We start from the raw sequence: 18,381 nt of genomic DNA, 5'->3' as shown, positions 1-18,381 counted from the left end.
TTCCATCCCCTTTTGTCTACAAATGGACATTATTCTAGCAATTCTTTTTTTCTAACCAGCATCAATTCCTCCCTTTCCACTGGGTCATTCTCATGAGTATAAAAACTTGCTATAGTGCCTCCCATTTGAAAGACACAGCTGAACTCCCCCTTGATTCTGTAGATTCCTCCAATAGAGTCCCATTTCTCTGCTCACCTTTACAGCATTACTTTTGGAAAGAGTGGCCTATTGTTTCTTTCTCCTTTTTCTCACTTTCTTTAAAATTTATTTTTATCAGGCATTTCTTCCTTACCATGCTACCCAAGTCTCTCTTGTGCCTTGTGCATTATTACATTCAGTGGCTAGCTTTCATTCCTCATCTTAGCTGGCTTTTTTGCAACATTGGACACGAGATGAACACTATTTTCTGTTATATTTATTTTGTTATGAGATATAACACATGTATAGAAAGTATAAAATCTGTATTGTTTAAAAAGTTCATAGAGTTCCCTTGTGGCACAGCAGGTTAAGGATCAGCTGTGGGTTTTATCCCTGGCCTGGGAATTTTCATGTGCTTAGGGCGTAGGCCAAAAAAAAAAAAAAAAAATCCACGTAATCACCACCTTGGCTAAGAAATGGAACACTTGTCAGCTTCTGAGAAGCCATTTATTTATCCTAACATAGCACCTCCCTGCCCTATGAACTACTGTTCCTAAACTTTTGTTGTTGTTGTTGTTTTGTTTTTTTTTTTTTTGGCTGCACTTGCAGCATGTGAAAGGTCCTGGGGCTGGGATTGAACCCAAGCTGTAGCAGTGACTTAACCCAATGAGCCACCAGGGAACTCCCCATTCCTGATTTTTTTGATAGTCATTTCCTTGATTTTCTTTAAAGCTTTCCCACCTTTGTGTGCTTTCTTTAACAATTTAATTTGTTACTGCCTAGAACTTTAAGGAAATGGAGTCATACTGAGTTTAATTTTTTGTGACTAAGCTCTTCTGTCCAGTATTGTCTGGGATACATTTCATGTTTCTGCATATAGCTATAGTTCATTCATTTTTGTACCTTTATAGTATCCATTATGGATATACTACAACTTATCCATTGTACTTTTGAAGGACATTAGGGTTCTTTTTATTTTATGGCAGCCTCTCACATTGTTGGCTAGGAGCATTCTTATACATGCCACCTGGAATATATATCCAGGAGTTACTGGGGGCCAGTATATGATCTAGTAAATGGTTATATATAGCAATTTATATTCCCACCAGCAGTGTATGAAAGTTCCTGTTGCTCTCTGTCCTCAACAACAGTGGGTATTGTCAGATACTTTTTCTGACATGAAATACTACTTTTCATTTGACTTCCAGGTCATTGCATTATCTTGAGTCTTCTGTCCCACTGCCCTTTCCTCAGCTGTCTTTGTTTTCCTCGTCTTCCTGATTTCTGAATATTAAAGTGTCTCAGGGTGCAGACCTCAGACCATTTCTCTTTATTTACACCTATTTAAGCTTTTTAGATCTCATCTAGTCTCTTGTCTTAATACCTCCTATTCACTGAAGATTCCCACATTTATGTCTTTGTAGACTTCCCAGCCCTTGACCTCAGACCCAGCTATCCAAATGGCTCCTCAGTGTCTCCGCATGGGTGTCTGACAGACCCTCAACTTAATGAAGTCCTGTCCGTACTCTGCTTCTCTCATGTGTTCTTTTCCATAGTTACTGCTATCCTAGTCATTGGAAACTCTGTCCGCCTCTGTGCTCTGGTCAGAGCCCTTCACCCTTGAATCCTCTCTTTCTTTCATCCTTATCCAAACCATTAGCAAATGACAGAGACAGGCTGGATCACCTCCCCACTGTGCCACAGCGAGAACTCCAACTTTTTATCTGTAGAGAGTCAAAGGAAGTTGCAAAGACAGTATTGAGAGGTCTCATGGACCCTTCACCTGGTTTCTCCCAATGGTTACATCTTATGCAATGATAGTACAGTGTGAAAACCAGGAAATTGACATTTACACAACGTGTATATAGGTTTTAGGTCATTTTATCACGTGTAGATTTGTGTAGCTACTACTGCAGTTAGGATACAGACTATTTCATCACTATAGAGATCTCCCTTATGCTGTCCCTTCATAGGAGAACCACCCCTCTTTTGTCAACCATCTCCAAGCTCAGGAAACCACTAAATTGTCTCCATCTCTATAATTTTGTCATTTCAAGGATTTTGTATCAGTGATGTTTCACGTTATGCAGTCTTTTGAGACCCTGGTCCCCTCGCTCACTGTAATGCCTTGTGGCCCGTCCAAGTTGTTAGCATGTGTCAGTTGTTTGTTCCTTTTTACTGTTAAGTAGGATTCCATGGCATGACTAAGCCAGAGTTTGGTTTAACTAGGCACCTATTGTAGGATATATTGTTTGTCTCCAGTTTTTGGCTATTACAAATAAAGGTACTGTGAACAATCTTGTGTACATTGTTGTGAGCATTTCACAAAAACAGATTTTTTGTGTGTAGGGTTGGCCAGCAGTTTTCCTTTGTTGTAACATTTTGGGAACATAAAATGAGTTGGGAATTGTCCATCCTTCCTTTTCTGTTCCTTGAAAGGGTTTGTGTAAGATTGATGTTATTTCTTCCTTAAGTGAATTATCAGTGAAGCCATTTGGGTATGAGATTTTCTTTGTGGGAAGATTTTATTTATTTTATTTTTATTTTTGTTTTGTCTGTTTTGTCCTTTTTAGGGCTGCTCATGCGGCATATGGAGGTTCCCAGGCTAGGGGTCTAATCAGAGCTACAGCTGCCGGCTGAGTCTGCGACCTACACTACAGCTCACAGCAATGCTGGATCCTTAACCCACTGAGTGAGGCCAGGGATCGAACCCGCAATCTCATGGTTCCTAGTCAGATTCATTTCCGCTGCACCACAATGGAAACTCCTGTGGGAAGATTTTAAACTATAAATCTAATTTCCTTGATAGTCATCGGACTGTCATCTTCTTATGAGAGTTCTGGTAAATGTGTTTTTCTAGGAATTTGTCCATTTCGTCTAAATTTAAAAATAAAATAGTTTGTAAGATCCTCTTATCTTTTGATTGGTATTTGTAGTGATGTCCTCTTTTATGCATTTTATACCTTCTTTTTTTCCGATCACTCTCACTGGAGGTTTATCAGTTTTAGTAGCCTTTTTTTTTTTTTTTTTAAATCAGCTTTTGACTTTGTTGATCATCTCCTGGTATATGCTTGTAATTTATTTCATTGATTTCTGCTCTTGTCCTTTGTTTTCCTTTACAACTTTCTTTTTGTTTTTTTGCTTTTTAGGGCTGCATTCGTGGCATATGGGACTTCCCAGGCTAGAGGTCGAATCAGAGCCATAGCTGCCAGCCTAAACCACAGCCACAGCACCGTGGGATCCCAGCTATATCACTGCTCGTGGCAACCAGATTGTTAATGCAATGAATGAGACCAGGGATTGAACTGGCATCCTCATGGATACTAGTCGGATTCGTTTCCATTGCGCCACAAAGGGAAATCCCCCTCACTGCTTTCTTTGGGTTTAATTTTCTCTTCTTTTCTAAATTTTTGAGATAGATGAATACACTATTGGTTAATTTTTTTGAGCCTCTCATTTTATATACTATTAAGATTGTAAGTTTACCTTTATATGAGATTTGTGTGCATTATGTTCATTTTACATTAGTATTTTCATTATCAGTTAGTTAAAACTATTGCTTATTTTCCCTTTTTATCAGTTCTTTGACACATAAGCCATGTAGATATCATTGCTTAATTTCCAGACAAATGACAATTTTCAAGTTACCTATTTGTTTATTTATCTAGGGTTGCACCTGTGGCACATGGAGGTTCTCAGGCTAGGGGTCCAATCGGTACTGCAGTAATGCTGGCCTATGCCCGAGCCATAGGAACGCAGGATCTGAGCTGCATCTGTGACCTACCCATAGCGCACAGCAACGCCGGATCCTAAACCACTGAGTGAGGCCAGGGATTGAACCCATGTCCTCATGGATGATAGTTGGGTTCTCTCACTGATGAGCCAGATGGGAACTCCAGTTATCTCTTTATTTTTGAAGTCACTTATTCTGATGTGATCTAAGAACATGCTTTTTTTTTTGTTTGTTTGTTTTTTGTTTGTTTGTTTTTTGCTTTTTAGGGCCACACTCGATCCATATGGAAGTTCGCAGGCTAGGGATTGAGTCACAACTGCAGCTGCCGGTCTACACCACAGCCACAGCAACTCATCTTCTGAGCCGAGTCTGCGACCTACAACACAGCTCACAGAAACACTGGATTCTTAACTACTGAGCAAGGCCAGGGATCGAACCTGCATCCTCATGGATATTAGTCGGGTTTGTTACCACTGAGCCACAATGGGAACTCCTGCTTTGTATGGTTTTTTTTTCTCTTCGATGTTTCTTAAAACTTAATTTATGGCTCAGCACATGGTCTGTTTTTATCAATGATTCATATTTTGCAAAAGTATGTATATCTGCAGTTGGTCAGAATGTCTTTAATGTCAGGTTACATTTGTTCATTACGTTATCCAAATCTTACACACTTGTACTCAATCTCTCTCTCTCTCGCTCTCTCTACATACATATATAATATTTTTTAGCTTGTTTCTTAATTACTGAGAAAGGTATGTCAACTCCCCTCTATTGTAAATTGTCCATTTCCCCTTGCAGGTCTGCCAGTTTTGTTTTTTGTTTTTTTCTTTTCTAGGGCTGCCCCTGTGGCATGTGGAGGTTCCCGGGGTAGGGGTCTAATCAGAGCTGTAGCCAAAGGCCTACGCCAGAGCCACAGCAATGCGAGATCTGAGCCACATCTGTGACCTACACCACAGCTCATGGCAACACTGGATCCTTAACCCACTGAGCGATGCCAGGGATCAAACCCACAACCTGATGGTTCCTAGTTGGGTTTGTTAACCACTGAGCCACAATGGGAACTCCAAGGTCTGCCAGTTTTTATTTATTTATATTTATTTATTTATTAAGATTTATTTTTAAATTTTTTTATTATTCAGTGAATTTATTACATTTATAGTTGTACAGTGATCGTCACAATCCAGTTTTATAGGATTTCCATCCCACAAACCCAGTGCATCCCTCCACCCCCAAACTGTCTCCTTTGGAAACCGTAAGTTTTTCAAAGTCTGTGAGTCATTATCTGTTCTGCAAAGAAGTTCATTCTGTCCTTTTTTCAGATTCTGCATGTCAGTGATAGCATTGATGTTGGTGTCCCATTGTCTGACCGACTTCACTTAGTATGGTAATTTCTAGGTCCATCCATGTTGATAAAAATGCTGGTATTTTGTTCCTTTTAATGACTGAGTAATATTCCATTTGGTGTATGTACCACCTCTTCTTGATCCACTCCTCTGTCGATGGACATTTAGGTTGTTTACATGTCTTGGACTGACAGTTTTTAATTTCTAGAATTTTGGATCCCTTATAGTTTTAAGATTTTCTGCCACAGGTTTTCTTGATGACTTTTTTTTTGTTTTTGAGCATTCTAATCATTGTTTTTGTTAAAGCTTGATTCTGAAATAATGCTTCATCATCTGAGTCTCCTTTGGATCTATTTCTGTTGTTTGCTGCTTCCCATGATTTTTGATTATAATATCTTACCTTTTCATGTACTTGTATTTTTCTTTGTTTTTATTATTCAATGAACTTTATTACATTTATAGTTGTACAGTGATCATCACAACCAAATTTTATAGCATTTCCATCCGAAACCCCCAGTGGATCCCCCCAGCCCCAACCTTTCTCATTTGGAAATAGTAAGTTTTTCAAAGTCTGCACGTCAATATCTGTTCTGCAAAGAAGTTCATTGTGTCCTTTTTTAAAAGTCCACATGTAAGTGATAGCATTTGACGTTAGTGTCTCACTGTATGACTGACTTCACTTAGCATGATAATTTCTAGGTTCATTCATGTTGCTGCAAATGCCATTATTTCTTTCCTTTTAATGGCTGAGTAATATTCCATTGTGTATATACACCACATCTTCTGTTAATGGACATTTAGGTTGTTTCCATGGACATTTAGGTTAATGGACATTTAGGTTGTTTCCACGTCTTGGCTATTGTGTATAGTGCTGCAGTGAACATTGGAGTACATGTATCTTTTTGAGTCATGATTTTCTCTGGATAGATGCCCAGAACTGGGATTACTGGTTCCAATGGTAGCTCTTTTTTTAGTTTTCTGAGGAATCACCATACTGTTTCCCACAGTGGTTGCACCAATTTACAATCCCACCAACAGTATAATAGGGTTCCTTTTTCTCCACACCATCTCTAGCACTTATTGTTTGTAGACTCTTTGATGATGGCCATTCTGGCTGGTGTAAGGTGGTACCTCATAGAGTTTTTTTGATTTGCATTTCTCTAATGATGAGTGATGTTGAACATCTTTTCATGTGTTTTTTGGCCATCTCTATGTTTTCTTTGGAGAACCGTCTGTTTTGATCTTCTGCCCATTTTTTGATGGGGTTGTTTGTTTTTTTGGCATTGAGCTGCAGGAGGTGTTTATAAATTTTGGAGTTTAATTCCTTGTCAGTCGATTCATTTGCACATATTCTCTCCCATTCTGTGGGTTGTCTTTTTGTTTGTGTAGGGTTTCCTTTGTTGTGCAGAAACTTTTAAGTTTAATTAAGTCCCATTTGTTTATTTTTGTTTTTATTGTCATTATTCTAGGGGGGTGATCTGAGAAGATGTTGCTGTGGTTTATGTCGGAGAGTGTTTGGCCTATGTTTTCCTCAAAGAGTTTTACAAGTATCTGGTCTTATATTTTGGTCTTTAATCTATTTTGAGTTTATTTTTGGGTGTGGTTTTAGAGAGTGTTCTAATTTCATTCTTTTACTAGTGGCTGTCCAGTTTTCCCAGCACCACTTATTATTGAAGGGACTGTCCTTTCTCCATTGTATATTCTTGCCTCCTTTGTCATAGATTAGTTGACTGTAGGTGCGTGGGTTTAATTCTGTGCTTACAATCCTGTTCCACTGATCCATATTTCTGTCTTGGTGCCAGTACCATATGGTTTTGATGACTGTAGCTTTGTAGTATAGTCTGAAGTCAGGGAGCCTGATTCCCCCAGTTCCATTTTTCTTTCTCAGGATGTCTTCGGCTGTTCTGGGTCTTTTGTACTTCCAAACAAACTTTAAAATATTTTGTTTGAGTTCCATGAAAAATGTTCCTGGTAATCTGATAGGGATTGCATTGAATCTATACATTGCCTTGGGTAGTAGAGTCATTTTGATAATATTGATTCTTCCAATCCAAGAGCATCGTATGTCTTTCCATCTGTTTGTGTCCTCTTTGATTTCTTTTATCAGTGTCTTAGAGTTTTGAGAGTACAGGTCTTTTGACTCTATAGGTAGGTTTATTCCTAAGTATTTTATTCTTTTGATATGATGGTAAGTGGGGTCATTTCCCTAATTTATCTCTCTGATCTTTTGTTGTTGATATATAGAAATGCCGTCAATTTCTGTGTATTAATTTTGCATCCTGCAACTTTTCCAAATTCACTGATGAGCTCTGACAGTTTTCTGGTAGTGTCTTTAGGATTCTCTAGGTATAGTATCATGTCATCTGCAAATAGTGATAGTTTTACTTCTTCCTTTCCAATTTGAATTCCTTTTAGTTCTTTTTCTTTGGTTGCCATGGCCAGGACTTCCAAAACTATGTTGAATAGTAGTGGCAAGAGCAGACATCCTTGTCTTGTTCCTGATCTCAGTGGGAATTCTTTCAGCTTTTCACCATTGAGAATGAAGTTAGCTCTGGGTTTGTTGTATATGGGCTCTATTATGTTGAGGTAGGTTCCCTCTATGCCCACTTTCTGAAGGGTTTCTATCAGAAATGGGTGTTGGATTGTGTCAGAGGCTTTTTCTGCATCTGTTGAGAGGATCCTATGGTTTTTATTCTTCAGTTTGTTAATGTGGTGTATCACACTGATTGATTTGCAGATATTGAAGAATATTTGCATGCCTGGGGTAAATCCCACTTGATCATGATGTACAGTCCTTTTAAAGTATTGTTGGAGTCTGCTAGTATTTTGTTGAGCATTTTTGGATCGATGTTCATCAGTGAAATCGGCCTGTAATTTTCTTTTTTTGTGGCATCTTTGTCTGTTTTTCCTCTTTTTTTTTTTTTTTTTTTTTGCCTTTCTCTAGGGCCGCTTCGTGTGGCATACGGAGGTTCCCAGGCTAGGGGTCTAGTCAGAGCTGTAGCTGCTGGCCTACACCAGAGCCATAGCAATGCGGGATCTGAGCTGCATCTGTGACCTACAGCACAGCTCACGGTAACCCCGGATTCTTAACCCTCTGAGCAAGGCTAGGGGTCGAACCTGAAACATCATGGTTCGTAGTCAGATTCATTAACCACTGCGCCACGACGGGAACTCCCTTTGTCTGGTTTTGGTATCAGGGTGATGGTGGCGTCATAGAATGAGTTTGGGAGTGTCCCTTCCTCTGCAATTTTTGGGGATAGTTTCAGAAGGATAGGTGTTAGCTCTTCTCTAAATGTTTGATAGAATTCTCTTGTAAAGCCATATGGTCCTGGACTTTTGTTTGTTGGAAGTTTTTTAATCACAGATTTAATTTCGGTACTTGTGATTGGTCTATTCATCTTTTCTATTTTGTCTTGGTTTGGTTTTGGAAGATGTACTTTTCTAAGAACTTGTCCATTCCTTCTAGGTTTTATTGGCATATAGTTGATAGTAGTAGTCTCTTATGATCCTTTGTATTTCTGTGATGTTTGTTGTTACTTCTCCTTTTTCATTTCTAATTTTATTGATTTGAGTCTTCTTTTTTGCTTGATAAGTCTGACTAAGGGTTTATCAATTTTGTTGATCTTTTCAAAGAATCAGCTGTTCATTTCATTGCTCTTTTCTGTGGTTTTCTTCATTTTTTTCCCCATTGATTTCTGCTCTGATCTTTATGATTTCTTTCCTCTACTAACTTAAGATCTTCTCTGCTCTTCTCTCTTTAGTTGCTTTAGATGTGAAGTTAGGTTATTTATATGAGCTTTTTCTCGTTTCCTGAGGTAGGCTTGTATTGCTGTAAACTTGCCTCTTAGAACTCCTTTTGCTGCATCCCATAGGTTTTGGAGTGTTGTGTCTTTGTTGTCATTTGCTTCTAGGTGTTTTTTAATTTCCTCTTTGACTTCTTCAGTGATCCATTGGTTCTTTACTAGCATATTGTTGATTCTCCACGTGTTTGTTTTTTGCAGTTTTTTTCTTTTTGATTTCTAGTCATACAGTGTTGTGGTCAGAAAAAATGCTTGATGTGATTTCAATTTTCTTTCTTTTTTTTAAATCGTTTATTTATATTTTTTCTACTGTGCAGCAGGTGACCCAGTTACACTTACATGTGTACATTCTTTTTTCTCATATTATATGTTCCATCATAAGTGACTAGATAGAGTTCCCAGTGCTACACAGCAGGATCCCATTGGAATCCATCCTAAAGGCAATATTCTGCATCTATTTACCCCAAGCTCGAGTCTCTCCTCTTAAAGTTACTGAGGCTTGATCTGTGGCCCAGAATGTTATCAGTCCTAGAGAATGTTCTGTGTGCACTTGAAAAGCATGTGTATTCTGCTGCTTTCGGATGGAATGTCCTATAAATAACTACTAAGTCCATATGGTCTGATGCTTCATTCAGGGCCTGTGTTTCCTTGTTGATTTTCTGCTGGATGATCTGTCCCATTGCTGTAAGTGGGGTGTTAAAGTCCCCGCTACTATTGTGTTACTGTCAATTTCTCCTTTTGAGGTTGTTAGCAGTTGCCTTATATGTTGAGGTGATCCTATGTTGGGTGCATATATATTTACAATTGCTATATCTTCTTCTGGGATTGATCCTTTGATCATTATGTAATGTCCTTCCTTGTCTCTTATAGTATTCTTTGTTTTAAGGTCTCTTTTGTCTGATAGGAGTATTGCTACTCCAGGTTTTTTTTTTTTTTTTTTCCCCTCCCTTTCTGTCTTTTCTAGGGCCTCGTCCACGGCATGTGGAGGTTCCCAGGCTAGGGGTCTAACCGGAGCTGTAGCCAGAGCCACAGCAACGCAGGATCCAAGCCGCGTCTGCAGCCTACACCAACAGCTCACAGCAACGCCAGATCCCTAACCCACCGAGTGAGGCCAGGGATTGAACCCGCAACCTCATGGTTCCTAGGTGGATTCGTTAACCACTGAGCCATGACGGGATCTCCCAACTCCACCTTTCTTTTGATTCCTGTTTGCATGGAATATTTTCTTCCATCCTCTCACTTTGAATTTGTATGTGTCCCTAGAAGTGAAGTGGGTGTCTTGAAGACAGCATATATATGGATTTTGTTTTTATATCCATTCAGCCAGTCTCTGTCTTTTGGTTGGGGTATTTGGCCCATTTACATTTAAGGTAATTATTCACTTGTATGTTCTTACTGCCATTTTATTAACTGTTTTGGATTTGTTTTTGTTGCTCTTTTTTCTTCCTTTCTTCTCTTATTCTCTCCTCTTGTGGTTTGATGACCATCTTTAGTGTTGTATTTGAGTTGTTTTTCTTATTTGTTTGTGTTATCAATTGTAGATTTTTGTTTTGCAGTTACCCTGAATTTTTTTTTGTTGTTGTTTTTTTGTCTTTTCTAGGACTGCACCCACAGCATATGGAGGTTTCCAGGCTAGGGGTCTCATTGGAGCTGTAGCCGCTGGCCACAGCAATGTGGGATCTGAGCTGCATCTGCAACCTACAACACAACTCACGCAACACCAGCTCTGTAACCCACTGAGCGAGGCCAGGGATTGAACCCACAACCTCATTGTTCCTAGTCGGATTCCTTAACCACTGAGCCACGATGGGAACTCCATATTTGAGTTGATTTTTCTTATTTGTATGTGTTATCAGTTGTAGATTTTTGTTTTGCAGTTACCCTGAAGTTTTGATATAGGAGTCTATATCTATATATGAGATTTTTTTAAGTTGTTGGTCTCTTAATTGCAAGTGCCTCTCCAGTATCCTGCATTTGTACCCTCCTCTTCTCACGATTTCTGGTTTTGTTAGCATATTTGTGTGTGGATGGTTTTCTACCTTTACTGTATATACGCCTTTACTGGTGAGCCTTGTCATTTGTAGTGTTTTCGTTTCTGGTTGTGGCCTTTTCTTTTCTGCCTAGAGAATTTCCTTTAGTATTTGTCGTAAAGCTGGTTTAGTGTTTCTGAATTCTCTTAGCTTTTGCTTAACTGTAAAGCTTTTGATTTCTCCTTCAAATCTGAATGAGAGCCTTGCTGGGTAAAGTAATCTTGGTTGGAGGTTTTTTCCTTTTATCGTGTTAGGTGTATCATGCCAATCTCTTCTGGCCTGCAGAGTTTCTGCTGAAAAACCTCCCAGTAACCTTATCGTGGTTCCCTTTTATGATATTTGTTTCTTTTCCCTAGCTGCTTTCAATATTTTCTCTCTGTCTTTAATTTTTGTCAGTTGGGTTGTCTCAGAGTGTTCCTACTTGGGTTTATTTTGTATGGTATTCGTTGTGCTTCCTGCTTTTGAGTGAATGGTTCCTTACCCATGTTAGAGAAATTTTTGGCTATTATCTCTTAGAATATTTTTTCTGTCCCTTTCTATCTTCTATTTCTGGCACCCCTATATTATGAATGTTGGTGGATTTAACATTGTCTCAGAGTTCTTAGACTCTCTTCATTTCTTTTCAGTCTTTTTTCTCTTTTCTATTCAACATCAGTGATTTCCACTAGTCTGTCCTCTGCCTTGCTTATTCATTCTTCTGCCTCCTGTGTTCTGCTATTGGTTGCTTCTAATGAATTTTTTACTTTATTTATTGTATTTTGCATATCTGCTTGCTTAAATTTTAAATCTTGTATTTCTTTGCTCAGTGTGTCTCGTAAATTATCAGTCTTTGCCTCCACTTTATTTCCAATGTCTTACATCATCTTCAGCATCATCAGTTTAAAGTCTTTTTCTTGGAGGCCGGTAATCTCCAGATCACTTAGCTGTTTTTCTGGGTTTTGTTCTTTCTCTCTTGTCTGAGTTATAATTCTGTCTTTTCATTTTTATAGTTTTTGATATAGTGTTCTTTTGCAGACAGTAGAGTTGTAGCCTCTCTTATTTGTGGTGTCTGCCCCCATTGTGCATGACGTTGGTATGGAGGCTTCTGTAGGCTTCCTATTGGGAAGGACTGGTGCCTGCTCACCAGTAGGCAGGCTGATTCAGATCACTCTGGTGGGTAGGGCCATGTATCTGGGTGAGATTAGGGGTTGCTCTGTGCCTGGGGGGGGGGGTGTCTTTAGGCAGCCCGTTCACTGATGGGTGGGGTTGTGATCCCACCTGGATTATTGTTTGGCCTGGGGCTTCTCAGATCTGATGCATGGGGCCAGATTTTCCCAAAATGGCCACCTCTAGAGGAACACATGCTGATGAATTTTCCCGAGAGCTTTGCCTCCAGTGTTCTTCCCCCACAATGAGCCATAGTCACCCCCTGTTTTCCCAGGAGATCCTCCAAGAACTGCAGTCAGGTTTGACCCAGATTCCTATGGAGCCTCTGCTTTGCCCTGGGACCCAGTGCATATGAAAGATTGTGTGTGCCTTTCAAGAATGGGGTCTCTGTTTCCCCCAGTCCCATGCAGCTCCTATGCACAAGCCCCACTGGCCTTCAATGCCAGATGCTCTGGGGGTTCTTTCTCCCAATGCCAGATCCCCAGGAGAGGGGACCGGACATGGGACTCAGAACTCTCACTCCTGTAGGTGAGTCTGTGATACAGTTACTTTCCAGTCTGTGGGCTTCAAACCCGGGAGGTATGGGGTTGCTTATATCATGTAATCGCCCCTCCTACCTCTTGATGTGGCCTCCTCTTTGTCTTCTGGAGTAGGGTATCTTTTTGAAAGTTTCCAGTCCATTTGGTTGAAGATTAGTCAGCATTTGGTTGTGATTTTGTTGTTTTTATGAGAGAAGGTGATCTCCAGTCCTCTTCCACCATCTTAATCCCCTGTGTATTTGTGTTTTGTTTTGAGTGCTGGAGATGTAAATTGAACATTTTTTAGAGAATTTAAAGCCTAGGGTAATGAGGATTTATATTTGTTTCTGGGAGTTGGCAATCAGGGTTACTTTAATACAGTCAGAGACTTAGGTGATTTGAAGTTGGGCTTTAGTCCTTGGGATTGTCTAACTATGTCTTCTTTCATTTATTTCTTGCATATGGTGTTGCATAGGCCCAACCCACAGTGTGGAGGATTCACCAGGCTTTCTCTTTTTAGTTTTCCTTGAACTTCAGATTTTGACCTGGTCAAAGATTTTCTATTTGCTCTCATGAGGAAGGCTATTCCACTTGACTTCCTTTTTTTTTTTTGGTCTTTTTGTCTTTTTCTAGGGCTGCACCCACAGCATATGGATGTTCCCAAGCTAAGGATCTAATTGGAGCTGTAACCGCCGGCCTGTGCCACAGCTACAGCAACACTAGATCTGAGTCTTTTCTGTGACCTACACCACAGTTCATGGCAATGCCAGATCCTTGACCTTCTGAGTGAGGCCAGGGATCGAACCCACAACCTCATGGTTCCTGGGCGGGTTCATTAACCACTGAGCCACGACACTAACTCCCACTTGACTTACTTTCTAGTACTGGGTGGAACCATTATATTTTGCCATAGTTCCTCTGGTGAATTAGTCACAGCTAAGGTTGAGAACTACTGTTCCTGCTCATCTTCTTCTGCCATCCCCTCCTTGTTTATGCCACTCTAGCCGCTCAGGCCTTTATGCTATTTCTTAGCATGCTCCTGCCTTAAGACCCTTTGTACTTGATGGTCTCTCTGCCTGGTGCTCTTTCCCTAAATAGCTGAATAGCTTACTCTTTTAGGTCTTCATCAAAAGTTTTCCTTATGGATAAATAATACTTTTCTGACCTTTTTGATGGGCGGGCCGCACTTGTAAAAAAGTAGCAACACCTCCTCTCCTTTCATCCTCTTATTTTTCTCCACTGTGCTTGGGACCATAAGTCAGGTTGGATATAATTTCCACACCATATGCAGGCTTTCTAAGAACAGGGATGTTGCTTTGTTCTCTTTTATGTGTCTAGCACCTAAAATTGTCCTGACAAATAGGAATGCTTAATTACTATATGTTGCTGAATGAATACGTGAATGAAATTATAAGGGTGATGATGATAGTATAGGTTTCATAGGGTGCTTGTGAGGATTGAATAAAGTTATTTTTTATTTAATTTAAAATTTTTTTTTTGTCTTTTGTCTTTTTAGGTCCTCACCCACAGCATATGGAAGTTCCCAGTCTAGGGGCCCAGTCGGATTTGTAGCTGCTGGCCTACACCACAGCCACATGAATGTAGCATCTGAGCCTCATCTGCCAACTACACCACAGCTCATGCCAACGCCAGATCCTTAACCCAGTGAGGCCAGGGATCGAACCCGTGTTCTCATGGATACTAGTCAGGTTTATTAACCATGGAGCCACAATGAGAGCTCCTAAATAAATTTATGTTAGGTGTCAAGAACAGTGCCATTCATGTGGTAATAAGCACTCACCTATTGTTTTTAAAAACTATGTTCTCTAAAATGATCACTTCTTGTTTCTAGAAACTGTAGAAATAGAAAACTTGTTTTTTGTAAGGCAAGCCTAAACAGGCCCACGCCCCCTGTTATTGTTATGATTAGCTGCAGATTTTATGGCCCTTTTCCAGTGGCAGAGATGGTAGAATGTAGCTTAATTTGTAGAACTCTGTTCATGTTGCTGGAGGCTTTAGAGAACAGATCTGTACATTTGTGCCCTCTAGTGAATTCTGGGCAGTCAGGGAGCAGCTTTTTTAATGTAATCTCATGAGTGGGAGAGTGATTGAGTAGACATTGTTCCTTTCTAACTTTATCTCTTAAAGACTGCGTTCCGGGATACTGGCATACTCACAATTTTGCGGAATGCAAATGAATACAAGACTAAGCAGATATTGCATTCTGTTGAAGAGAGAACATCAAGATTGATTGACCTGAGTGTTAAGTATTGAATCAAGCAAATCCTGAAGTCAGTGTTTACCTCAAGGGACAATAAATCTTGATGACCAGAGAATATGTAGTTAATCTCAGTGTTATCACATGATTTCACTAAGAAGTATCTGGAAATCTTAGGGCATGAGTCTCTTGATCAAAATTTGCTTTAGGAAAAAAACCCAACAACCAGCTATTAATACACCGAGAGTTCTTTAAAGTATTTGGGTAAGTGGATGAGCTTTTCTTTGTTTTTATCTTGGACAGCAAAAAAATTCTGGCTTTTGTCTGACAGTGTTACTAACTAGAGGCTTTATCTAAGAAATCGATTAATACTAGTTAAGTTAGTAATGTTCCATACCCATTATGTTGTTCTAAGTCTCATAATTACATAGTTTATAAGATACATGACAATGAGAAAATATCTTTGACCTTCATTAAGCACTAAGGAAACACAAGATCTCTCTATGTGAAATAGGCAATGACAGAATACTGCATATGACACTTTATATTTCTCATACCATAGAAACTCTTTTAGAAAGTTGAGGTGAGAGAGAAGCTGAAGAAAACTTCATGGGGAAGATGAACTGTAAATAAAATCTTGCATAGGAATCTGAACAGGCAGACAGAGGAGTATTTTGTGATGTGAGAAATAGATTTCCAAAAGCATAAGATGAAAAAATTATAGTTGATTTTAATGTTGTGTTGCTTTATACTCTATAGCAGAGTGATCTAGTCATACACATATATACATTATTTTTCTCATATTCTTTTCCATCATGTTTTATCACAAGAGATTGGGTATAGTTCCTACTGTGCTATACAGTAAGACCTCATTGCTTATCCATTCTAAATGTAATAGTTTGAGAAAGGTAAATACCATATGATGTCACTTATATATAGAAGCGAAAATATGATACAAGTGAACCTATCTGTAGATCAGAAACATGCTCATAGACGTGGAGAACAGACTTGTGGTTGCCAAGGGGGGAAGGAGAGGGAGTGGGATGGACTGGGAGTTTACATTTTTTATTTTAAATTTTTTTTTGTCTTTTTGCCATTTCTTGGGCCGCTCCCGCGGCATATGGAGGTTCCCAGGCTAGGGGTTGAATTGGAGCTGTAGCCGCCGGCCTATGCCAGAGCCACAGCAACGCAGGATCCAAGCCGAGTCTGTAATCTACACCACAGCTCACGGCAACGCCGGATCCTTAAACCAATGAGCAAGGCCAGGGATTGAACCCGCAACCTCATGGTTCCTAGTCGGATTCGTTAACCACTGCGCCACGACGGGAACTCCCTCTTTCCAGACTTTTTTTGTTTTTGTGTATGCAGATGTGAATATATGCATAGATATTTCCATGTGTCTGTATGAATAAATGGGAAAATAGTTATAAAAAGGATAATATTATTTTATAAAGATTCACATAAAAAATCTTTTCTACTACAAGATTATAAGTATTTAATTGAGCAGTGGAAGAATCTTATGGTCCTTGTAATTCCTAAGATTTTTCCTTCTTAAACATATTATATTCATTTGGTGGAGTAAGTAGAATCATTGTTTTGACTGATAATGCATCTCTTATAAATTTTTGTAGGTGCTGGGTCTTCAGCTCTGAAGAGACCATTTGAAGATGGATTAGGGGATGATAAAGATCCCAATAAGAAGATGAAACGAAACTTAAGGAAAAGTGTGTAAAATATTTATTCTTACAGATATGAACTAGAAAGGATTTATAATCTTAGGAAAATAAAAAGTGAAGAATTTGATTTGAAGTGGAGTTTTAAGAATAAATCTTGACTGAGAAATTGATTGAATAACTTCTTTTGTTTCCAAGCTTCATTGGCTTAAGCTATATTAATATTGAAAAACTAAAATTAATGTATAGCTATAATAATGCATATTACTTTTATAATGACATTAGCATAATTATTTAAGAAGTAATTTAAAAATTATCATAAAGTGAAGTTAATTTATGTGTGCATTTTGAAATTCTTATTTTTTTTTTTAATCTGAATGGTTACTAGGAACCTACAAACATATAGATTTAAGTAAAATGTGTTAAATTCTGATCTTATTCCTATTTCTCTCAACAGTTCTGGATAGTAAAGCAATAGACCTTATGAATGCATTAATGAGGCTAAATCAGATCAGGCCTGGGCTTCAGTATAAACTCTTATCTCAGTCTGGTCCTGTTCACGCCCCAGTTTTCACAATGTCTGTAGATGTGGATGGTACAACATATGAAGCCTCAGGGCCATCCAAGAAAACAGCAAAACTTCACGTAGCAGTGAAGGTACGGTATTTCTTTTACTTAGCAGTGCTTTCTTATTTTATATTGTAAGTAGGATGCTTGTTTTTCTATGGTAAATTAACAGAATTTTTCAAGATATTAATGACAGTAGCAGACTTTTCTTACCGTTGGATCACAAAACCTTGCTTTTCTTTGGTTGTAAAATAATGTGTGTTAATTATACAAAATTTGCAGAATACAGAAAAAAAGAAGAGAAATAAAAACTGTCAGTTGCTTATCTCTGAAGTAGTTAATATTTGTATGTAGTTGTTTATTGCAATCTTTTTCTGTTGGTTACGTTGAGCTCAGTGTATATAATTCTATCCTCTGATTTTTTTTTTTTTTTTGACTTTTCTAGGGTTGCATCCACAGCATGTGGAGGTTCCCAGGTTAGAGGTCTAATCGGAGCTGTAGCTGCCGGCCTACACCAGAGGCACAGCAACGTGGGATCCGAGCCACATCTGCGACCTACACCACAGGTCACGGCAATGCTGGATCCTTAACCCACTGAGAGAGGAGGCCAGGGATCGAACCCGCAACGTCATGGTTCCTAGTTGGATTTGTTAAACACTGAGCCACGATGGGAACTCTTTTTTTTTTGTCTTTTTTTTTGGTTGTTGTTGCTATTTCTTGGGCCGCTCCCGAGGCATATGGAGGTTCCCAGGCTAGGGGGCCAATCGGAGCTGTAGCCACCGGCCTACGCCAGAGCCACAGCAACGCGGGATCCGAGCCGCGTCTGCAACCTACACCACAGCTCACGGCAACGCCGGATCGTTAACCCACTGAGCAAGGGCAGGGACCGAACCCGCAATCTCATGGTTCCTAGTCGGATTCGTTAACCACTGCGCCACGACGGGAACTCCTTTTTTTTTTTTTTTTTTAATTTAACATGTCATCAGTGTTTTTCCATGTTATTAAAATCTTCGTAAATAATTTTTATATTTTTACTGTTTTTATTTTTTTTTTCCTTGTCTTTTGTCTTTTCAGGGCCGCACTCACGGCATATGGAGGTTCCCAGGCTGGGGGTCTTATCCGAGCTACAGCTGCCAGCCTATACCACAGCCACAGCAACATGAGATCCAAGCCGCGTCTGCAACCTACACCACAGCTCACGACAGCACTGGATCC

The 18,381-nt window shown here is 39.3% G+C and overlaps 1 protein-coding gene across 2 annotated transcripts in view; it reads left to right on the top strand.

Annotated features, from left to right (window-relative positions):
- The window catches only part of STRBP (spermatid perinuclear RNA binding protein), a 161,234-nt gene that overhangs the window by 104,503 nt on the left and 38,350 nt on the right, over positions 1-18,381 (top strand). For both annotated transcript variants that reach the window (XM_047768354.1, XM_047768353.1), the window contains exons 11-12: positions 16,558-16,650; positions 17,057-17,256. In XM_047768354.1, the coding sequence (XP_047624310.1) occupies positions 16,558-16,650; positions 17,057-17,256 (293 nt within the window). The remainder of the gene's footprint in view (positions 1-16,557; positions 16,651-17,056; positions 17,257-18,381) is intronic.

This window comes from Phacochoerus africanus, chromosome 2 (genome assembly GCF_016906955.1).
Source record: "Phacochoerus africanus isolate WHEZ1 chromosome 2, ROS_Pafr_v1, whole genome shotgun sequence".
Taxonomy (NCBI): Eukaryota; Metazoa; Chordata; class Mammalia; order Artiodactyla; family Suidae; genus Phacochoerus; species Phacochoerus africanus.
The sequence above is the reverse complement of the archived record's forward strand: the minus strand, read 5'-3'. Positions and strand labels throughout refer to the sequence as shown.